A 25260-nucleotide genomic window follows, 5' to 3' on the forward strand; every position below is an offset into this window, starting at 1 on the left:
TATACTAATACCCACCAGATGTAAAACTAGTGAAAACTTTATATGAATTATACCTCAATGAAGTTGATTTAAAAAAAATGGTGTATCTGACTCAAACCTCTCCACTGACCTTCAGACTCATACACACAGCTGCCTACTGTATATATTCACTCACGTGTTCCTGTGAACTTCAAATGCAGTGAGTCCTTAATTGAACTCATCATCCTTTCTCCAAACCTGCCTTTTTTCTTATATTTTCTATTTCACTTGTGCATCCACTGATGTTCTTAATCTCTTCTTTTTCTCCACATTCAGTTGGTCATCAAGACATATAGATAGCGATTATATATAATTTGCAAATAAATATATTTCTTGAATCTATCCCCTCCTCTCTATCCCCTTACCATATAAGTTCAATCTCTGATTGTCTTTCACTAAACTACTGAAGCAGTGTCCTAATTGTTTCTTCGGACTTTAGTCTTATCATTTTCAAATCCATCTCCACAAGGTTGCCAGAACAATCTATCTAAACACAAATCTGAGTAGCATGCTCCTCCCTATTTGAAATATTTTAAGTGCTCTGCACTTCCATCCTTATAGAATGATATAATAACTGTGAAATATCAGACTCTTCAGGTTCTGGCCCTGATAAATTTCCCCTCCTTTCCTTACCTTTCACCTTAGGCTGTAGTTGGAATTGCTTTAATTACCCTACACGGGACATACTCCTCTGTATCTTGCTAAGCCTATCTACTTCCTTCTGCTCAGTAATCTCTCTCCTCCTGACTGCCTTCCACTTTCCAGGAGGCTGTTCAGGTTACCTTTTATTTGGAGATCAGGTACTCCAGAAGGCTTCCTCTGACCCCAAATTCCCACCACAAACATTTCCTTTCCCCTTGAATGCCCTGTGTATACACTGCATCCTAAATACTATATAAAAATTGTTACATTGCTTTATAATTATCTCTTTACATTTCTGTTTTCTTCCTATGAATTCCTTGGGGCAAGAATTTCCTCAATCTCATATTCCTAATGCCTCTGCCAAATGCCTCCGTGGATGGGTGCCGTGGAGCTGTGTCTGGCTGGTGGCTCTCCCAGAGCCTTTTCCCATCCATGGCAGCATGCAGGACAGCTGGTCGTCTAGCTTTTTTCATGCAGGAATCACCTGGCACAGTGACTAGAACCTAGAAGGTGTTGAATAAATGTGTCTTCTTCTTCTGAGTGTGTTAACTGTAGGAATGCTATTCATATTTTTACCCCTTTTGGACTCAAGTTGTTGTTTCATTGTCATTGAAGTTCTGTCATAGATGCTGTGAGCATGTACTAGTCTACTGTTGTTATCCCAACCCATCTCAAGGCCTGCTTTCCCAAAGAAGTTGTAATTGCTCCTAGCAAGGTTGCCAGTGGTTTCCAGGTTCCAAAGAAAGCCTTTCTGTCCTCATCATCTCTGTAGCACTAGGCAGAGTGGACAGCTCTTTCCTGGCCTTGCACCTCTCTGACTTCATGGCATTCCCTCTCCCAGTTTTCTTCCTTCTTGTGCCTTTGGAGGTTTTTCCTCCTGTGCCTGATCTGCAAGTGCAGAGATTCTTTGGGGCTCATCCTTGGCCCTCTCTTCCTTCTCTGTCTGCTCTCTCAGTAGGCATCTCATCTATTCATGTGGCTGTAACTGTCTCTATGCTAAGAATTCCTAAATTCATGTTTCTAGCCTGGCTCTCCTCTTTGTTCCAGATTGCTAAGTTCTGCAGACAGCTTGACTTTCCATTTGTATCTCTTTTAGATTTCTGAAGTGTAATGTGTACAAGCTAAACTCTTGATTCTCTCTCCTGTTTTTTTTCCAGACTTCCCTCATTTTAGGACAGGGAACCACCCTACACCCAATTATTCAAGCAAGAAACCTGGGAATCATTCCTGATTCCTCCCTTTCCCTCATTCCCCACATCTCATTTATTAATAAGTACCGTTGATTCTACCTCCAACAAGTATCCCATTCATGTCTTTCCATCTCCAAAGCCATCATTGTGGTCTCGGCTGCAATCATTTCTTGCTTGGATAGTGTAGTAGCCTACCCGTGATTCCTCTCCTTTATCTTCTGCCTGCTTCCAACTCGTTCTTCATGCTGCAGGTGGAAGGAATCTTGTAGACGTATAAATTGTATGAAGTCACTTAAAATTCTTCAGTGTCTTCCCATTTCACTCAAATAAAATCCCACCTTTCACCAGTTTACGAGGTCACTCCCAGTCTGGCTGCTTTCACCTTGTCCAGGGTGGCTCTTCCTTATGCACTGTGCTCGGCCTCCTGGCCTCCTGAGCAGGGGGTCTACTTCAGAGCCCTCACACGAGCTTCTTCCTCACCTGGACGACATTTCCGAAGCAGCCTTCTGCACCACTGGCTCTTTCTCATCTGTCACATGGACCTCCCTTGAAAATCTTATCAAAGTTAGTCTCTTCCTTGGGATTTTCTTTTAAAATTGTCATTATTTGTTTACCTGCTTATTTCCTTCTTCTCCTTTATTACCTCTGCACACCCAACATGCTTATCATAAGGGCTCGGTAAATATCAATTGAGTAAATGAACATAGTATAAACACTTCAAAATGACAATAATAGTATAGACTCCATCTTTAGATGTATATGCAAGTATATCTAGTAACTAATACGTATAAATAAGTTTACCCAAAAGTACTTAGATGCTTTAAAGTTGGGTTTGATCTAAAAACATTAAAATAAGCTTAAGTTTCTTGAAGTTTCTCAAAATTCAAAGCTCATCTTTAGCATGAAAGTCTGTTTGAAGTGTCTTAAAGTCAGTATTCTTTCTTCAGGGTTCTTGTACTGAAAATGGAAGTGTATATGGTGACAGTTCAGAAGCTACTCAAGTTCCATAGTTTTTTATTTTGTTGTATATAATAAAAATTTCCATGTGAGGTTGAAAAAGAAACCTTAAAGTTTTTATATGTCAAATTGCTGATAATAAGTTTTGCTGAGTTAAAAGAACAAAAATAGGGCCTGGCCCCATGGTGTAAAGTTCAGTGTGTTCTGCTTTGGCAACCTGGGTTTGCAGGTTTGGATCCTGGGCACAGACCTACACCACTCATCAGCCACACTTTGGTGGTGAACAACATATAAAGCAGAGGAAGATTGACAACAGATGTTAGCTCAGGGCTAATCTTCCTCAGCAAAAAAAAAAGAAAAAATCAAAAATAGATGAGTTAAGCTCCCTCTGAATAAACAGTATTTTAAAATTAAGTGAAAAATTTACATGACCAAATAAGTTTGTAAGATTCAAGATGTTCTTCAAATAGACTGAGTTGCTTTGCCAAGTCCAATCTGCTCTCAGATTTAGTGTTGTTGTGTTCAATATTTGTTTGGCATCTACAATGCACTAGAACAGGGAGTTAATGACCCCTGGCATAAATATCAGGGTGTGGAACATGGAAGCAGCTGCCTCATATCTGTTCGTTGTCTCCAGTCCCATGCTTACCTAGCATTGATGATTGCCCCACATATTGAATTTGCGGCCACTACCATTGCTACATTTTCTGTACTTACTTCCACTTCTGGATTTTTTGCTGATGCTTTCCATATGGTTGCAGTATCATTTTAGAACATGTGGGTTTCAAAAATAGGAATATTTTTGTATACAATCATGAATCTTGAGTTGTACATAATATTTATCCTTTGAGTACTAGGCATAAAGAGTTTGGAATCATCCTGTGTAGTGATAGAATTCTATTTAGGAGGAGCATTTTACATTTTGGCTGAAATTGTGTTGAGGTGCAGATTAGTAAATATCAATTCAAGATGATTTTGAATAATGAAAGGAAACCGAAAGCAGCATTCTGGGTCTCTTATTATTGTATGACTCCCCTCACCACATAATATAGATGCAGTTTTCTATTAGATGTACTTTGTATTTCTAGAAAATTAACAGCTTAAATATGAGAACCTTGCCAAAGGCTTTAAAGAAGGCTAGATAGCTGGCTCCCTTATTTATATCTCCCCCCTCCCCCCCCATTTTGAAGCTTTTAAATGCTCACTGTCCTGAAGATTCTGTTCTTAATGCCTTTCTCTTCCCCTCATTCTCATTTTCTAGTACCTAGTTATTCCCATATGGAGGACCAAAATATCACATTCCAAATGTCAGTCTCTCTAAGTCCCAATCTTAGGTTTCCATCTACCTGTTTAACATTACCTGTTGAATATTCTGGTAGCCCTTTGATCACATCAAACCATAATTTCTTTTTTCTCCAATTTTTCAGTGTTCCATCTTTCTCCCAGTCATTCTTATCTGAAACTTTGTTTATATCTCCTATATCTTCTCCATTCTCCTAATCTTTTGGGCCGGTCTCTCTCCAAGTGCTGTATTTCCTCCTTTGTTTGCATCTCCTGTGTCCTGTCTGCAGGTCATGTCTTATCCTTGTAAATGAACTGGTTTTCTTCACGCTCTTCCTATCATAAAGCAAGTCTCAACGAATTTAAAAGTTTAGAATCACACAAACCACATTCTCTGATGGTAATACAAATGCATTATAAATGAGAAAGATCTCTTTTCAAAAACTCCATAAATTTTAAAATTAAGACCACACATGGAAAAAAGAGGGCATAAAAATAGAAATTAAAGATTTTTGGAACTGAAAGATAAGTGCGTTTCAAAACTTCTGAGATAAAAATAAAATTACTTAGAGGGAAAGTTATTAGAACATAAAAATACATATTAGAAAATGAAAAAGGCATAATATCAATGAGCTAAGCATCCAACTTCAGACATTAGAAATAGAGCAACAAAATAAACTCCTAAAAAAGTTGAAGGGAAAAAAATAGTAAAACTAAGAGCAAAAGTTATGAAATAGAAAACAAACAACAAAGAAGACAACAAAGCAAAGTTAGTGTTTTGAAAAGACTAACACAATTTACAAACTTCTGGTGAGATTAATCAAGTTTAAAAAGACAGCAATAAATAATATTAATAATGAAAGGGGAGCCGTAATTTCCTATGTGCAGAAGTTAAAAACATAGTGGGAGAACCACTCTGCATACCAGAATGACTGAAATGAAAAAGAATGCAAAAATTCTCTTTTTTTGTAAGAATCAAGAGCAATTGGAGCTCTCTCACAAGTGGGAGTATAATTTTGTACAGCTGCTTTAAAAAACTGTTGGGCAATATATACTAAAGTTGAGTACTAGCCTGCATTATGACCCATCAATTCCACTCCTAGTCTATATCTAGGATAAATAAGTGCATATGTTTACCACAAGTTATGAACAAGAATATTCATAGTAGCTTTTGCATATAAGCTTCAAGCTAGAGTCATTCAGAATGTCTGTCAAAATAGAATGAACAGATACATTCATATAATGGTATGAATTCATTTCATTCATACAATGGAATACTACAGAGCAAGAAAGAATAATGAACTGCTGCCATATAACAACCTGGATTACTCATATACATAACGTTGGAAAAAAGGAACCAGAAGCATAGTATTACATGATCCCATTCATAAAAAGTTTAAGAATAGGCAAAACTAATCAAAGTCAGAATAGTTACCCCTGAGATGCTATCAACTGGAAAGGGGCAAAAGGGATTCTTCTGGGTGCTAGAAATGTTCCATATCTTCATTGATGTGATGGTTACACTGGTATATACATATGTAAAATTTCATCAAGCAATACACCTATGATTATAGCAGTTTACTATATGTATGTTATTTTGCAATTAAAATTTTACAAAAAATGCCAAAAATATACAAGATAAAAAGCAGCAAGAGAATATTATTAATAACTTTATGCTAATAGCTGGACAATTTTGATTATATGGAAGCAGTCTTAGAATAGTATGTTACCAAAGCTGGCTCAAGAAAAAAAGAAGTAGAATGATTCCATGAACATTAAAGAGTTTAATAAATTGTTAAAAACTTCCCCACAAAGAAAATACTAAAACATAAACTTAATTCCAAAGCTGTGCCAGAAAATACAAAAAGAGGGAACACTTTAATTCATTTAATAAGTCCAACATAATCTTGATATCAAAACCAGACAAAGTAAAATTTAGACCAATTTTACATTTTAAAATTTTAAGTAAAATATTAACAATCTAAATCCACTATATTTAAGAAAGATTTTATGCTATGATTATAATGTTTATATCACAAGAATGCAAGGTGGGCTCAATCTCAGTAAATGAAATAATTAAGTTTACCACGTTAATAATTTAAAGGAGATAAATTATATGTTTATCTCAAGAGTTGCATAGAAAACTAAATTCAACATACATTCATGATTTAAAAAGAACACTTAACTAGGGCTAGGAAGGAATTTCCTTATCATAATAAAGACTATTTAAAGTGTTATTTTCAGCAGGCATCATAATGAGTGGCGAAAATTTCATGCAATTATTATTTCATAGTAAAATCACTGGTTGATCTAACCAACAATGTAAGATAAAATAACAATGAATGTAAGTATTGAAAAATAGCACTAAACTTGAAAAGAAACTGTCATTTGGAGGTCTTATGTTTGTATATTAAACCATATCCAAAGAATCTCTAAAGACAAATTATTATAATAAACGAAACTTTAGCTAAATTGCTAGGTACCATATCAACTCATATAAGTCAATTACATTTTTATTCACCAACAAAAAACTTAGAAAATGTAAATGTTAAAATAACCCTATTTATAATAGACACAAAAATTAGGCACTTACGAATAAATCTTATAAGATGTGAAGGACATTTATAGAGAAAGTGATGAAACGTTATTGAAAGATATTTTTAAAGACCTAAATAAATAATCAGATGTAAGTTGTTCATGGCTAAGAAGACTCAATACTGTAAAGTTGTCAGTTGTCCTTAATTTAATCTATAGTTTCATAGATACTCCAGTCGAAATTTCAACAGATTTTAAAATGTACTTTTTATGTTTTTATTTTTTGGAACTTGACAAGAAGATTCAAAATGTGTATGGAAGAATGAAAGGCCAAGAATATCAAAGATTCTCTTGAAGGAAAAAAAATAGACAGGGGAAGATTTGTCCTATTATGTAGTCAATTTGTAATAAATTTGCAGTAATTAGGATGATGTGGTATTAATCTACAGAACAAAATGGCTCTCCAAGAGCTATCAGACATATAAAAACTCAATATGGAACAGAGCTATTTTTGCACATAAGTGGGAGAATGGATGGAATATTCAATTCATTATCCATATGGAAAAAATAAAAATAAAATTGAATCCCTACTCATGTATAAAAGTGTTTGGAAGACAAAACCATAAATCTCTTAGAAAAAAACATAGAGGATATTTTTATGACCTTAGGTTAGGAAACAATTTCTCACATAAGACCCAGACAGTATAAATCACAAGTAAAATGATTGATATGTTCATCTACATTAAAAATAATAACTTCCATTTACCAAAAGTTTCATAAAGTGAGCAAAAGTAAAAGCTACAAGATAATAAAACATTTATAACACCTATAGCTAGAAAAATTATTAGTTTCCTAAATATTTAGAAAACAGCCATAAATCCATAAAAACCCCACAAAGCTTCAAATGAGAAAATGGGAAATTAACATGAACAGGAATTTCACCTACAGGAAACATGATGGTCTAGGAAATGTGTGAAAATATTTATTCTCAGTAGTAATACAGGAAATGCAAATTCAGACAGAATAATGGATTGTCTGAGGTGACCGTATAGGAAGCTAAGTTGAGCACACAGGTATGTAATCATTACTCTTTATATTTTACCTGTTATAAATTGTCTTTGTAAGCATTTAATATTTAAAATAAAAAGCAAAAATAATCAGAACCATAAGTATGTAATCAGTATCACTCGTTATAAATAGAAGATGAATATAAAACTAGTGCAAAATAATGCTTTAAAAATTCTAGCTACATACTCATACCTGCAAAAGACTGTAAGCCTGAAACCTGTTGTTTCATCTTTACAAGTAAGTTTATCAAGTGTGGTAGAGGTATTAAAGACATATTGTCATCTCAGTGAGACTTTTTCCTTTGTGTAATTAGAAAGAGCAGTATCCATACATTATAGTAAGGTGGTACATATCTCACTCTTCGGGAACACTAGCCCATGGTATTAACTTTTTATTCCTTGTCTGGTACTTCAATTTAAGATAACAGATTCATTAATTTCCTGCTATATACGAGACGTTAGACTATCAGGTTTGTAAAGGGGATGGGCGTTATAAAAATATAGTTCTATGAATACATTGAATACTCCCCAGTATAGACCCCAGAGGGCTTACAGTTTACTAGGGAAAAATTAATACATAATGATGAACGTAATATAAAGTATGAATGTATGCCCTAATAGAAGTGCTAGTGAAGTGCTACCGTAGTTCAAGGAGATAGCAAATAACTGGGCAGGAGTTAGCTTTGCAGATTCTGTGTGAAGAGCAAACAAATTGGAAAGAGCTTCCAGAGCAAAAGTCCGGAGGCAGCAGCACGCCTGGCAGGCTTAACTAATAGCAAGGGGCCAGCTTGGCTGGAGCAAAGAAGCTGGAGACAGGGGTGGAGGCACGGCTGGCTTGGTATCCTCCGTGTTTCTCAGAAGAGTTCCTTACACATCATATGTTCTTAGTAAATCCTTCTAAATAATTGAAACCTGCTGATTAAAACAAATGGAAAAAGACACAAGGAAGAAAATGTTTCTCTGAGCACTCAATAGTGATATAATTTCTCAGAACCACCCAGAACATAAGACTCCTTGTATGTAATATACCATTCAATTCACATCATAAAGAGGTTGAGTGACAGGTGAACTCCTGTAAAAATTCCACTATCAAGGCAAAAACTTCTTTTATTGAATTAAACATTGTATTATGTAAACAAGCCTTCAGCTGAGTCTGAAGTTTTTGTGATGCAGACGTTGCCACCATGAGTGTGGAGAGTTTAAGCATATGCAACATAACAGAAGAAAAGATTGTACTTACCGAAACAAGACGAGTTCAAATAACAGTGGACAGAACCATCAGTGTGACCTTAACTAACTGGTCTTTCCTAAGCTTCAGTTTCTGCATTGCTAGAATGGGCATAATCCATGCTTTGCCTACTGTAGTGTTATTGTGAAGGGTAAATGATACATTTAAATATGAAAGTTCTTGGTGAACGTGAAGCACCCTACAGACGTTGTATATGGTACATCGTTTATATGATTTCTATGTATAAGTCCACACATGTCCCTGTGTATGTATGTACACATTCACATAATTTGCATATATAATGTTTTTCAATTTATTATTATAATCTAGAATAATTTCATCTAGTTCTAGGACTACAGATAATTCTGTAGTGTATCTAAATAAGTCACCATACTTCCCCAAAGTTGATGAAATAGAAAGGCATAATCAAATATTAAAACAAACCTAGAAGCAATGAAAACCAAGGAAGAAAGAGAGTGTAAAGACCACCGTGTGTGAGGGCGATCCGGCTGTGACAACTGTCACCCCATTGATCACCAGGGTTGATTTGGCTGCTCTGGCTGGCTAGGCGGGTGTCCCCTTCCTTCCTCACCACTCCATGTGTCTCCCTCCTGAAGCTGCGCCTGCGCTCATTCGAAGAGGACGACCTTCCCCGCTAGAGGACCATTCTTTGGTCCAGGGTCTAGAAGTAGCTGCACTCCCCTGCTAGAACTTCCAAACAAGCTGTCAAGATGACAAAGATAAAATATTGCTTTATTTGCTTTGAGGTCTGAGATAGTGTCAGGCAATAATAAATGTAAAAGGTAGAAAAACATGTAAATAGATGAATGTATAGGTAGAAAAACTAATTACGTATAAGAAATGGCAAGTGTTCAGTAGTATTATTGGGTTGAAATATATCATGGAGAGCAGGGGAGCAAAAAAAACTTGGGAAAATAATATTTAAGAAAATTAAAATTTGTAAATGAAAGGCACAGTAATAAGACACTATTTCTCCTAAGCTCAAGATTCAAGTGAATAGTTTGAGAGGCTGTTAATTTTAAAGGGCTGTTATTTGTTTGCTTAAGACCCGGTGGCAATGTTCTCTATGAATTAGATATATTTACATTCTGGGGAAAGAAAAATGATAAAAATTTTGTTTTTGCTTTTGGATGGGATTTGTAATTTAGATGCATAACCTCATGATTTATTTTTAAAATAGAACACCGTATTTTAAAAATTACTGATAGGTGGGGCTGGACCCCGTGGCCGAGTGGTTAAGTTCACGCGCTCCGCTGCAGGCGGTCCAGTGTTTCCTTGGTTCGAATCCTGGGCGCGGACATGACACTGCTCATCAAACCACGCTGAGGTGGCGTCCCACATACCACAACTAGAAGGACCCACAACGAAGAATATACAATTATGTACCGGGGGGGGCTTTGGGGAGAAAAAGGAAAAAATAAAATCTTTAAAAAAAAAAATTACTGATAGGTAAGTGATTGAGAGATATTTGAAAGCGAAGGTACACCATGATTTAGAAATCAAAGTGGCATTGACAAACCTAACTTGACAAAGTCTGATGTTAAGATACTCATCTTAAGAAAATCTAAGGATTTCCTTGGGAATTTTATATTTATAACTTTGGCTTACAGTAAGGAAACAAAAATGAGATGAAATAAAAGCTCTTGATAAAGAAATGCCCAGAAATATAGAATTTAGTTATGAGTAATGACCACATGTTTAATAAAGATCATTCTTCAAGGAAAGTAAGAGGGGGGTCAGAAGAAAGGAAAGAGGAAAGGAGGGTGGAAGGAAGGACTAAATGACAAAATAAGATAGCTGAAGGCCTGGCAGGAAGCTCTTTAAGCTTAATGTCTATACCTACTAGGACTGGAAAATTGAAGTTGTTTTGGTAGCAGACAGATTCTTTTAGCCCCATAATCGAGTCTGGATTAATGTCATTTTATTATACCAAGTTTAAATCATTCCAAAACAGATGTTCCGAAACAAGCATGTTACACTATTTAGATTAATTTGCATCTAGTTCACTCATTCATTCATTCAACAATTGTTGGGTTTCAAACCTGTGATAGGCATTGTGCATAGGCACTGGGCACATGATGTCTAACACGCAGATATTATTTCTTGTTTCTCTTCGCAAAGAATTAAACCTTTGAAAAGCAAATATACCCTCAGATAGTGAATCATAGACATATTAAGATGGTGAGGCATTGGCAGGATTAGGAATAGGAATATCCTAAATGTCTAGTAAGGATATTCAACAATAAAATTCCAAATATCTTTTAAAAGAATGACTATTTGCCACCTGGAATTTTAAAGAACACCTACAAAAATCATAGTGCTTGCCTTGCATAGACTCCATAAAAATAGACTCTGAGGTTAGGGTTAGGGTTAGGGTCAAATTTGATATTATCATCCTTTCTTAGCACTTTCCCCCTCATATTCTATACTACAGAGGAACGTTCAAGGAGCAGAAGGCCAGTCGGGAAAGGGCCCCATATTTTCTCAAGATATGTTTCAGACATTTTTATATGGAAAATATCTAGCTTTATAAGATGTATTATCAATAATGATTATCCAGATCTTTTTCAGGTCTATAATTTAATTTTCTAGGATAATCTGAAAGGGGACTAGAAGGTCTTATCTGGTTGTATGATGCAGAATCGAGGTATGTTTGGTGGCAGCAATCTGGTTCCCTTCAGTAAATTTCTCTGAAAACACATACTCTTGGGTATACTTATAAAAAGCCCAATCAATTCACTGCTGTGTAGTTCAGACACTCCTTTACAAATGCTCCCTGTCAGGCATTGTGCTGGGTACTGGAGCTGAAGAGAGAAATAAAACATTGTTTCTTAAGTGACAGGAAACCTTAGACTGTAATGTGAATAGATGCTTTGAATATAAATATAGTAAAGTCTATGCTAAAAGTATCCACCAAGAAATGAGAACCCCCAAAGATGGCAGCAGCTAGGAGCAAGAAGAGAGAGGTGGTGCTATAGAGGCGATTGTGCAGTCCAGTACAGAGAAGAGCCACAATAAGTTTTAGGCACGGTGGAGGGCCAACTTGGCAATAGTTGGCAGTTCCTTTTTGTAAATATACTGTCCCACCATATAAATGTGGGTGTGTTCATGGGAATCTGCAGTTCTAAGCTTGCTATGTCAGTCACTTTCTGTGTGTCATGGGCAAAGATACTTTATCTCTCTTGACCTCATGTAATGAGGAGATTGAAATAGATGAACTCATTTGTCCCTTTCAATTCTAAAACTCTATGATACTCTATATAAGCTTGTATTAGAGCCTTTGAAAATATAAAGAATATGGAAGCATTTTCTTCTCTTTTTTTAAAAGATATTTTTGGAATGATAAATAAGGAAGAATTTGAAAAATCCAAATAATTTCAGTTAAATCAAGGGGTTAAAAGAGCCCTACCACTTTTACATTTATATACTTTGTAACTGCACAGCACATTTTATATTAGGTAAAGTCAGGGAAACACACCTCTATCCTAAAAACTTAATGTGGAAGAGTACAAACAAGAATAATAAAATCAACACCCACAGTGTTGTGTGGGTGTAATTGCTAACAAGCTTTATGGAGCAGGTGGGGTTTTCGAAGCAATTTGAGGGAGAAGAGAAGGGTGGTCTGACATGCCTCAGTAGGAAAGCTTTTCAAGTGGAAGCAATGGATCAGAGAATGCAGAACCTGAAATCAAAATAAGAGAAAAAAGCAAAAAAAGAGGAGTAGGAGGACAGGGGGTAAGATATCTCAATGGAGACAAGACTGATAAAGGACCACGTAATTTGGGCACATACAGAGTAGCTGAAACAACTATAGCAAGCGGGAGTACATTCTATAGATAAGAAATTGCCAGAACTGAAGTATTCCTTTGACAGAAGAATAGCTGGAAGGATAGATTAGGAATATAAACAAAGGAGGATAACCAGGACTCCACAGGAGGCTTCATCTAAAGAGAAGGGGAGGAAGCAAGGATTTCTATTTTACAATGAAGTAGTATGAATCATTCACACATTAATTTATTATTAAATTATTATGCATACAAGATTGATTAGATAGAGCTCTTCACCTACCCTTAAAGAGCTTACAGTCCTTCAGGAGACAAATCAGATTTCTGAAATAATTCTGATAGAACATGTAAGGAATTACAAGAGAAGCAAAAAAAGAACTTTTATGATTTAACATTAGATAAAACTCCTCGTATGTTATCCTTTTGATATTTACGATGAATCTTTAGTAAATGGTACCAGTACTCACAAGAGTTAACAAACCTATCTACATTTTCAGCTTGACTTTAGGGCAGAAGGTATTAAGAAATATAATATTATATATAAATATAATATATATAATATAAATACATATTGTATAAACATAATGAGAAAATATTTCTTAACAGATTCTAAAATATTTTTCCTCCCTCACAAAGCTTTCCGCACGTTCTTGGTGAGGTTGTAAATCGTATTACTGGCCTTTAGGATTGGATCTCTGTGGGCATAGAATGCAATTCAATGGTGCTGCAACATACGACTCATGTTTCTACTCCTTCATCTCTCCAGCTATGCATCCCCAGTATCTACCAGCCACAGCTCCTCATTTTGGCAATAGTGAGACAGAAGGGAGGTTTCATATTTTTAAGGTGAAAACAGTCAGTATATGGTTGGAATAACAGGTAAGAAAAATAGACCATAACTTGGTGTAAGGCTAAAATTTTGACTTCTTTCTTTCCTCCTCAGATTTCTGTTTATAAAAGACTCATTATTTAAACTCTTATTCTCAGTCCCAATTTCTTAGCTTTCTTGAATGATGTGAATGTTTACCAAACTGTCAATACAGGAAGTTAACTGGAACCTACTACAAACCATAAATCCCTTCAATGTAGGAACTAACAAAATATCATAGGCAGAGCAGAACCCTGCCCAGGCTTTTTCGCCATCCTCTCACCTTCCTGCGCTATATCAGACAAGGTTTCACTGCTATTCACAGGATTTTCATGGCTGTATTTTTTTCAGAAGTGGGTGGCCGGGGCCTTCTTCCTAGTCTGTCTTAGTCTGGAAGCTCTACTGAAACCTGTCCGCCAGGGGTGACCCTGCTGGTATTTGGAATACCAGTGGCATAGCTTTCAGTATCACAGCAACGTGCAGCCACAACAGTATGACAACTGATAGACCGGTGGTGTGGTTCCAAGAATCAAACCCAGGCCGTGGTGGTGAGAGCGCCAAAGCTTAACCACCAGACTACCTGGCTATAACCATGGGTAACTAGAAGCACATTTTCTGTCCTATCCTCAAACAGAATTAGCACATGCTCTGGTGAGTTTTTTTTTTTTGTCTTTGCTGTAACATCGATTTAGGCTGTGTTATTCAGCCTCTTCCGATTCACTGATTTCTGGTGCTGTGTAAGATGCAAGAGAGGTTTACAGGCAGAAATAGACATGTCCTAGGTAGTTCGTTAGGAATGAAGGTGATGGATGTGGACTGCCTCATTAGGTTGTTCATTGGAGAGAAATTTATTGACTGCCCACTTTATGGAAAACACTACAGGAGGTTGATTCAGTAGATTTGCTATAGCATAGGTATAGACACAACTGAACTCATGACATTAAATGACATCATCTTGATGAAGATATCTTACCTGGAGGGTCTCAGTGGCCTGTGTTGTGAGGAGATTAGGTAGGTCTCTTGGAAGAAACTTCAAAATCTGAATCAGGAAAAAATCAGAGCATTGGAGATGAGTAAGTAAGCCTAAGAAAGCATCTTGTTCCATGGGAAACTTGGGCTTAAATTCATTTTTTAGTGTTAGACATCAAGTTTAAGTATGTAGAAAGGCAAATTTTGAGGAAAATTATTTGGAGACAGTTAATTTTAAACTTAAAGAAAATAAAATGATTCTTAGTGAACTTCAAGGCAATAAATTGCTTCCAGGAGATCTGTGTGGTATAATTCATGGAAATTACTCCATCTTTGACACTGAATTTTGTTTTTGTTTTTTTTTTTGAGGAAGATTAGCCCTGAGCTAACTGCTGCCAATCCTCCTCTTTTCCCTGAGGAAGACTGGCCCTGAGTTAACATCCATGCCGATCTTCCTCTACTTTATACCTGGGACTCCTACCACAGCATGGCTTGCCATGCAGTGCCATGTCCACACCCAGGATCCAAACTGGGAACCCCGGGCCACCGAAGAGGAATGTCCACACCTAACTGCTTTGCCGCCGGGCCGGCCCCCTGAATTTTGTTTTTTACTGAATACTAGTCAGATTTTTTTTGAAGGCTCAATTATTTCCTGGTTTTTGACTATTGTTGATGCCTTTGAAAATAAATATTTTAATGCTATTTTATCTAGTGTTCAAAGAGAAGCCAAGAAAAGCTGAAAAAAATGGTTGGACTTGTTTTGCTCCTTGATTTCAAAATTAATGGTAACTTAAATTTATATCTTCATGGAGTTTTGGATTTATTTGTAAAAATAAATATATTTTTCTTTTCTGGTTCCATAGAGGGCTGTAGAGTTTGTCTAAAATTAAAACAAAAAATTGCAACTTAGTCATTTAAAACAAAAATCTTTTCCCAGGTTCTGTCTTACTAGATTTTTCTCTCCCCTCTTTTTCCTGTCCAGTCATTTGGCCAGAGCAATCTTCTTTAGTCCAGCTTCTATTCTGAATTGCCTTCCTCCTTCCCCCAAATACCCCACTAGACTGTGAGCAACTTGCCTGGCATGTACTAGGCACTTTGTGACTCAGTTTTGAGCTCAAGGAAATTATTCCCATTGTGTCCCTCAGAGAAGTCTTTCCTCTCCGAGGGAGTTTTTTCTTGACTCTTTCAGTCCATGTTAATCGTCCCTATCTGATGTGTTTTAGCTCTCTTCTCTTTGCCATACATTGATTGGCACGTGGTCCTGAAAAGCTTTGCCATGTTATTTAGGCAGAATACTTACAGCAGTTAATGTTTGTTTGTGTTCTTTCCCCAATTATATTGTAACTCCCTGAGTTTAGGAATTATGTCTGATATCTCTTGACTATTGAGTTCTAAACACGTGCCAGGCATTGAGTAAAGTGCTGTACAGTCTTTAATCTCAGGACATGAACCATATCTGTAAGAAAATAATAGCATCTTTCTTTTAACTACCATGAGAACACATAAAAGAATATTGATACTGGTATTTTTCAATGCATTATTTGGGCAAGCTTTTCATTGTTAGTAGTAGCTTTCATTTCATTTCACCCATTTTTTTCCCTCTCTGTTCAGTGACTTATTTTCACACCAATTCAGAATTACTTGGAAAATGACCAAACTAAATTAGTAAAATGTCTGAAGTATTGAGTATTTGTGGAAAGCTGTAGGTTTATTATTTTCTCTCACGGATAATATCCACTTGCTTGCCAACAAAATACTGCCAAGTAAAAGTGCCACTGATCCTAAATATGTCTCATTTGTAATTAATATATATGTTCTTCGAATGGTAGTGTATATTGCCATAATCCTTGAATACACTGATTTTCCTAGCTAGGTTTAAACTTTCCTTTCTTTCTTTTTTTTTTTTTTTTTGCTTTTTCTCCCCAAGTGCCCCAAGAAGCACATGGTTGTATATTTTAGTTGTGGGTCCTTCTAGTTGTGGCATGTGGGATGCCGCCTGAACATGACCTGATGAGCAGTGTCTTGTCCGTGTCCAGGATCTGAACCGGTGAAACCCTAGCCCGCCGAAGCGGAGCGTTCGAACTTAACCACTCAGCCACGGGGCTGGCCCTGGTTTATCTTTTCTATATGCTCTATCTTCCTCTTCCTACCCACTCCTCAACCCTGTCACCAGCTTGTGATATTCTTTTTGCTATTAATTTTTAAAGCTTTTTAAAATAAACATTTGTTTAACCTTTGTTAATTTTAATAAAATCTAAATAAGTAGATTCTAGTTTAAAGAAATTTTAATATAGTTGCAATGTCCAAGTAAAAGAGTGAGAACCAATCTTTGACAAGCAACTTTGTTGTGCTAGACAGTTCATATAGTATTCCATTCCATCTCCGTAATAACGTGTTACGTGAAGAGAAATAAAGATGGTTACTATTGAATGCAGGCATACTACATGGTAGGCATGGTACTAAGCACTTTTGTGTAGTTCTCAGTTGCTTCTTGCATCAACTCTTAAGATGCAAGTTTTATTATTTTTAATTTACAGGGAAGGAAACAAAGACTCAGAGTCATTAAATGATTTGTTACACAGCTAAAAGATGAAGCCACTAAGTAGCAACTAATTGCAGAAAGAGGATACTAAAGTTGCTTTCCTACTAAGACTGCTGGGTATATTTGGAATGGATATTTTATAGCATCATTTTTACAACATCCTGATCTCAGGGGGTCCTGACTGAGTCTGAAACTGGCTCTTCCTTCGTGGCTGCTGCCAAAGTTTGGGATCGGTGAAATAGAGGGTGTTTAGGGCATGGGACATCCTTGAAAAGTGGGTCTGTAACTTCATGCTTTGATCCTTCAAAAATATAGCAATGATAGATAAAATATAAAGATAACAAAATAGACTTAGTCAAGTTCAAAGCAATTTTCCATCTCTGAGATCCAGAAACCAAATTTAAAAGCCAAGTGGTTATCAGGGCTGAAGCCAGGGGTCTGCTGGGTACTATTCCAGAAATAAGAAGTGCAAATTAGATTTAACCCCTATTGGACAAAGCTAGGCCCACTTCTTAAAGCAGGGTCTGGGGAGGAACTTCATTGCTCATGACGGGAGACTAGGAAAGAAAAATTCTGCTTTTGATCAATACCTAGAACTAGGATTTTTCAGCTGGAGTATTAAAGGGGTAGGAAGAAAGTAACAGTTTTGTGACTTAAAACTGAACTAGCCATATGCTGGCTCTATGATTCAAATCTCAATGTCTCCTATATCCCTGAAACACAGACCCAGGAAATACCCCCCAGAGAGCTAGCCTGGTCTAGATGGCCTGATAGAAACAAGGGCAAAACGACTGAAAAGGGAGGAATGAGAACATGGAAAACAAGCTTTCACTACAAATGAGCTTCTAACCAAGATTCCAAAATATGTGAATGAATCTAATACTAGTAGAGCAGCAGAACCCAACTGCCCTGAGACCAGGAATCTACGCCAGGTGAAATTCGTTATATGGAACAGTCTGACAAAGACTTTGAAACAAGCATCTTTAGAAGCTCAGAAAGGTAAATGAAGGTATGATTTCTGCTAAAAGGAATGAGAAATTATGAAGTAAATCCAACTAGAAATAAAACAAGAACACTTGTGTTTAAAATTAGAAATGTTAGAAGTGAAGACTAGTCATTGAAATAGAAGCTTGGGTAGATAGGATAAACTCTAGACTGGACACCAGAGAAAAGAGAATCAGCGGTTTGTAGGGGTACAGAGATAATCATCTACAACAAAACATAGAGGGACAAACGGATTTTTAAAATCTGCAGGAAAAAACTGTTCAGATACATGGAGAACAGATTAAGAGGCTGTGATCTGTGTCTTATAGGAATTCCAGTAGAAGTGAATGGAAAATGTATGAGAGACACATAAAAACTGAGGAAATGATAGCTGAAAATTTACAGAATTGGAGACATACCTGAGCTCTCAGACTGAAATTGTTCTTTCAGGATGGAGCAGAACAAATAAAAATATATGGTTAAAGTATGGCAATAAAACTGTAGACCACTGAGAGAAAAGAGAAGTAGACTTCTCTTGAAGTGGACTAGGGGACTCTGGGGTGCCAGTCCTACTCTATGGATCTTGGTCAAGGGTCTGGGCTGGGAGCCTTCTGCAAAGGTGTCTGGAAACAGTTCCTTTGCTGTCGTAAGCTGTTCTTATACCATCCCTGGCATTGTCAAAGAATAAAGTGCTACACAACTCTAAGGCAAGGCTGCTTTCAAAATGCACCTAAAATGCAACTGTAAAGTTACTTGCAAATGGTCTTAGTGTAAACTGTGTTAAAACCCAGTGGGTGGTAGGCGGAGTAGAATACTAGCCTTGGTTATGGTATTCACAATCTGAGTGACTTGTGACAAATCACTTAATCTGTAAATGAGGATAATAATTCCTCCTTTATCAACTCTCATAGTTTTGTTGCAATGAGTTTTATGCATACAAGTTCTTTACAGACTGTAAAGCATGATATAATTGTAAGAAATTGTTACTTTATTATAGAAATGAATGTAAGCTATGATTCCTGACTCTTAGAGTTTATACAATAGATTTGTAAAATATAAACAAACAGAAAAAATCATCAAAAAAACCCCAAAAATGTTTGCAAAGCTGCTTATAACAACCAAGCACAAATTATTTTTCATGTATGCTAAGTGTCGGGTATAAAATGAGCAGAGGGGATGGGGTTAATCAGGTTAGGTTTAATGTTAAAAAACTACATATTATGATTATCCTATCCATTTATTCCCACTTTTTGTTATGAAAATGTTCAAGCGTGTACCTAAATTTCATAATTGTTAACATTTAGGCATATTTGCTTTATCTATATGTAACTATATATGTATATGTATATTTTCTCAGATATTTTGAAAATAAATTGCAAATGTCATACCACTTCACCCTAAACATTCAGTATGTATCTCTCAGTAAAAAGGATGTTTGCCCACATAACCACAATACCATGATCACATCAAAGAAAATTAACAGTAATAATTCCTCAATATCATCTAATAACCTGCTGATATTCTGATTTCTTCAGTTTCCTCAAAAACCATTTTATAGCTTTTTTCTTGCCAAATCAGAATTCACACATTACATTTACACACATACTACATTCATTAGTTGTCTTTTTAGTCTCTCGTCTGAGAGCAGTCTCTCCACTTTTTTTTCCCCTGTGACATTGACTTTTTGAGGATAACAGGCCAAAAATATTCTTGGTTTGTGTTGAAAAATATTCTAGATTTGTGTGCTTCTTTTTGTCTCAAAGTGATACCTGTTTCTCCATCCCTATATTTCCTGAAAACAGGACTGTTCATCTAAGGGCTTGGTTAGATTCAGGTCTACATTTTAGATAAGAATGCTTTATTGTGATGTATTATCCTTCATATTGCGTCACACTGAGACACCTAATGTCAGGTTGCTCCATTATTAGGAGTAATATGAAGCTAACTAGTCTGGTTACAGTGACTACCACTAGACGAATCCACTGTAAAGACATGTCTTTCTCTTTGTAGTTATTAAAGGTCGAAAATTGAGTATCTCAGAATAACATTCTCTTAATAGTTTTAGCATTCATTAATGATTATTTTGGACAATTTTATTTGGCATGGCAAAATGGTGAATTTCTAATTCTGTCATCTCTTCTGTCAGCCTTCAAAGAAGAAGAGCTTTCCCTCATCAAATAGGCATGAACTACACTTCCTCCTAAAAAAGCATGATGCTTCTGTGCCTTTAATTACCAATTTTCAGAACAAGAGATACATGTAATAGTCCCGTCCAATGGTGGCAACTGAGATTTTTTCTTTTTCTGTTTTTGATGATTACTATGGACTCATTGATTTTTTTTTTATCCTCAGATTTTTGTTTAAAAAAAATCAACGCAATTTATAACTACAAAGTATAATTTTTTTTTTTTTTAATTTGGTGAGGCTAAATGTGAAGCCTAAATCCTAATGGAGTACAGATTGAGAGGAGGGTGTGGAGTTCATCAGAATAATGTTTTTTTTTTTAAGTATACATTATTAAAGATTCTAATAGTTTTTTTTAATTTATGAGATGCTCTTTGCTGAAAGTCTTTGAGTACCTTAACCAGAGTCTAACTGAAAACAAGAATGTCAAAAAGGCACATTTAAATTGTTCTCAAAATCAATCAAAAATAATGAGGTGCTGGGAAAAAGTTGTATCCTTGATAATTACATCTATCAGTATCAGAAAACAAAAGAGAACAATCAGGAAATGACAACCCCACTCCCAAGTAGCACATTAAAAAAGGCTAATGAAAAAAAGTCTCTTTTAAAAATTGTACTAAATTAGCATTTCAAGTAAATTGACAACTTTAAGTGTTGAGAAAGGCCAACCTGGGGCCCAAACAATGGCAGTTCTGTTTCTACTTTAATCTGCTTTTAAAAGAAATGCTCTCACTTGACTTTTTTTTGTTGTCTTCTATATAAATGGAAGTGATGGTCCTAAGGGAGGTGAAGGTGCTCCTATGCTCTGCAAGGGTCAGGACACCCTTGGAGAATTGCGCTGAATTTGGGGGTCTATTTGCGAAAAGATTGACCTGGTTGAAAGTAACCAGGATGGTAAAAGTTGTCCAAAGCATTTTTTATACCCTCCCTCTATTTGTAGTCTGAAAAGGGGTTAATGTAGTTGTCATATTAAACAAGGAATTCAACCTGTTCTTTATAGTTCCAGAGCATAGAGTTAGGACCAATGGGTGAAAAAAAGCAGACTTGGGCCTAGAATTAGGAAGAATTCCTTCATAAACTCGGCTGTACAGAGCTGGAATGCATTTACCTCCAAGGGACTGAGCTCCCCAAGGACAACACTGTTCACAGGTTATAATCACTTTACTTAAAGATGGTGTACAGGTGGGCAGGGGTCTCAAATATTTTGCTAGGAGTCTATAATGATAATAAGGGATGCTTCAAAGGTCATTTAAAATTACTTTTTTAAAAACTTGAAGATAAAAATGAATTTTATACCATGGCTTTAAAAAGCAAACCTTAACACCTCTCATATGCATATCCTTGCTTTGTATTTGGGAAATGTGACATATGTGGTGAGGTGAAGTCCAAGTTACTGCACTTTAAGATCATGGCACATTTTTTGATCACGTTAAACTCTTGTTTCATCTAGCCCCAAATTTAGGAGCTTATAGATAAGAATATGACATTGTTAATAAGAGTAGAAAGTAACGTTTAGACATTGTCTTAAGTGTAGAATTAGTATTTGAATTATCAGTAATGACAAAAGCATTTTCTTTCAATGGTAAAAGAAAACTTATATACTTAGATCTTCAGATGTGTCAGTTTATTTTGAAGGTAGTAGTAAGTGCCTTTAAGAAGACATTTTATTATTTTGTCTTGTCAAGTGATTTTATTCTTTATTATTAGACCACTGAAAAAAAGCCCTAGTATATTCTGCCAACATATTCATCAGTCATCATTTTTGGAGACAGTTTTCGACATATTGTATGTTTTACTGTGCTAACAAGAGAAAAGACTAGCCATTAAGTTTATGTTTCTTTGTTTTTCAACAAGGTCACATATCAGGAATAGTGCTAGAAGTATGCTAATAAACAATATATAATGTAGGTCATCTGGGAGTAAGAAATATTTTCTAACTAGTTCTAAAGGGAAATATTGTTAAAAAAGGGATAGATGTTATTTACGCAACACATGTTGCTCTATATGTCACCATCAAAAGCATCTTGTAAACAGCTCAGCGCAGTAAATCTTCCTTGGTGATTGTCAGGGTTTTTCAAGTCCATGTTATATTTAGATTCAGCATAGTCAATTCACAATATGCCTAATGTACAAAGCCCGTTAGATTATTTAGAAAGCTTCCGTTAGAAATATGCCTGCATTTCTGCATTTTAGAAGGAATACTATCCTCTGTTGCAGAAGCAAATACTACGTTAAGTGGCAAAAATTAAGAAAATTTCACATTAATGGGCTTTATGATCTTAATCACTAATGAAAGGATGCTAAATTTTTTGTGCTTAACTTTGATTTTGTTGAGTTCTTTAAAATTAACTGCAATTTACAGACTGATAGTTCCTATTGCTACCATTAATAAAACAATTTTATGTGACTGCAGATGAAAAGACAATTCTATGAGAGTGCCTTAACAAAATGTCGTTGATGTGATTTTAAAAATGTCATTTTCTCATGTTTGGGAGATTTTCAAAATGGGTTGTTTCGTAATGGTTTATTTTGTTTTCCACATAGTTTTTAATTGTAAATATTGTTTCCTAAAGAAACGTATGTAGCTGTGTTCTGGAAAACATAACCAATACTTATTTATTGAGTTCATCTAGTATGTACTGAGTCATATGGGGAACACAATAATAAAGATGTGGAATCATAAAGGCTGCTTTTATCAGAGAGCCTAGCATTTACAATCAAAAGAGCTTATTTCTCTTCCCAGCTGTAGGGCACTGTGACATCAGGCAAGTCTTTTTACTTGCCTGGGTCTCACTTTCTTTATTTATGATACAAAAATTATAATAAATCCTGCTCTATCCGCTTCACAGGACTGTTGTATAAAGTGATAAAATGGTGTTAGATGTTCATTGTAATGTGATTTCTTTATAGGTGAAAATTTGTATTTAAATGCTAGTATCTAGCAACTTCTGAAACATCATCTAAATTTCAGACATCAGCTAAAAATTATAGACTCTAAATCTCTTAGCTAGATTCCATGAGTCTTAACTTACTGGTCATTTTGCTTAGGGATGTCTAGAAGCAACACCACAGTTATTTTGGCCAAAACGAAAATGTGCCTGATCTTCAAAGACATCAGTTTCTGAAACTCAGCCGTGTGTTACAGATTTTTTGTAAATACTAATTTCTGTTTTGAGTTCAGGGACCTTTAAAAACATAGTATGCCATAATTGTGGGCCTTCATTTTTTCTAACTGTAACTAAATGTATAGCGTGGATCAAACCACGAGGTCTTAGTAAGGAACTCCTGGAACCTTGCCCAGGCAGCCCACAGCAGCTTAGTTAGCAACATATGTAAGACCAGCATCTCAAAAAAATGCTGTGAGTAGGGTTGGGGTTTTTTAAAGAAAACAATAAAAAGTGCGTGTGTCTAAGTAATTCTGTTTATACTTGTTTTCTCAGAAGAAGACCTATCAGTGCATCAAGTGTCAGATGGTTTTCTACAATGAATGGGATATTCAGGTTCATGTTGCAAATCACATGATTGGTGAGTGACACTCTAAACCTTATTACAGATAGATTTTTCTCCTGCTTGTGTACGTCAATGCCTATGTAATTAAACAGAGTTAAAGATGAATTAATTGTTCAACCATTAATGGTTTACCTAGGCATGATTGATTTTTTTTATTACTATTATTAGGCCTGATAAGGCATTAGCACATTTTATTTTCTGCAAGGGCTAGTTTAGACTTCTGCAGAGGATTATATATCTACTGCCAGTCTAAACACAGGTGATTAACAAATTAAACTTCTAATCATTTTTGCATTATTGAAAACTAACAGGAATGGTTAATGAACTGGATGTTAGCTTTCCATAGAGTTTTAGACAGGTTTTAATTTCAGAAGTTATTATGGTAATGGCACTGCTGTGTGTTGCTTAAGCATCTTTGTATCAAAATCTAAAGTGGTGAGTTTTTGTGATAGGGAAACATAAATAATTTAAATTGCCGTAAAATAGTTTTATATGTATGGTTTCAACAGCCTGGAAATAATCATGATCATAAAGATCACGTAAAGAATTCAGTAATCATTTTTTATTCCCCACCAAATTTTACGTAGATCTTTATAAAAGCGGTTTGGGTAAAGTCACTCTAGGCCAATGTTTTCAGGGATTTTTGCATGTGTCACAAGGGCTAGAGCTAAAGGATAATTTTTTCACTTATTCATATTGTCCTATTATCCCTTAATTCCTCTGGGGTTACCTCCTATGTTTTTTAATTTGATAAGCACTTAGTAATAACACTAAGAGTTTCACCAGCCAATTAAACTTTATCAAGCAGATCTTTTCTACTAGTAAAACAATTGCTATTACTTTATACTATTTTGGTTACTCATTTGTGTTTTTCTACTATGAGAGTTTTTTAATTTCATACTCCTTTCATGGTATTATTCAGTACCATAAATAATTGTGATATAATGTAAAAGAGTCTAATTAAGCTCATGCTCTCCTATTATCAAACTCTAAGACAGGAAAGAAAACTCAATGTTTTAGATTCTGAACTTACTTTCAAGGATAAAGAAGTTTTATTATACACTAATCGGCGGCATTCTAAGACGGTTCAGTGGAAAGGTTGCTCCAACTATCATGTGATCATTAAAACCCACCATAACAGAACTTCTAATGCTCTTGTAGATGTTAATGAAGATAAATTCAAAAGCATGTTGGAAAATTGATTAATAGCTTTTCAATAGGATTTGCTTTATAGTTTTCAAATGATGGGTCTTTAGGAGGATTATTGCTTATAAAAGACTAAGTGCTTAATTGTGCGAACTAGAACATATACATAACAGCTGAAATATTGATCACTTTATCTCTATATTTTACAGATATAAGTAATAATATTATTAGTGAATTTTCTTAGACATTAAATAACATATTCTTAAATGTGACGGAATAACATTGACAACTTTCTTGCGTGTTTGGAAGATAATGGCAACATGTAAGAGGAAT

The 25260-nt window shown here is 35.6% G+C and overlaps 1 protein-coding gene across 1 annotated transcript in view; it reads left to right on the forward strand.

Moving 5' to 3' along the window:
• ZNF521 (zinc finger protein 521) overlaps positions 1 to 25260 on the forward strand; it is a 271562-nt gene that overhangs the window by 120221 nt on the left and 126081 nt on the right. Inside the window, exon 4 of the mRNA XM_046672103.1 lies at positions 23712 to 23796. Coding sequence (XP_046528059.1) covers positions 23712 to 23796 — 85 coding nt within the window. The remainder of the gene's footprint in view (positions 1 to 23711; positions 23797 to 25260) is intronic.

Source organism: Equus quagga, chromosome 9 (genome assembly GCF_021613505.1).
Source record: "Equus quagga isolate Etosha38 chromosome 9, UCLA_HA_Equagga_1.0, whole genome shotgun sequence".
Taxonomy (NCBI): domain Eukaryota; kingdom Metazoa; phylum Chordata; class Mammalia; order Perissodactyla; family Equidae; genus Equus; species Equus quagga.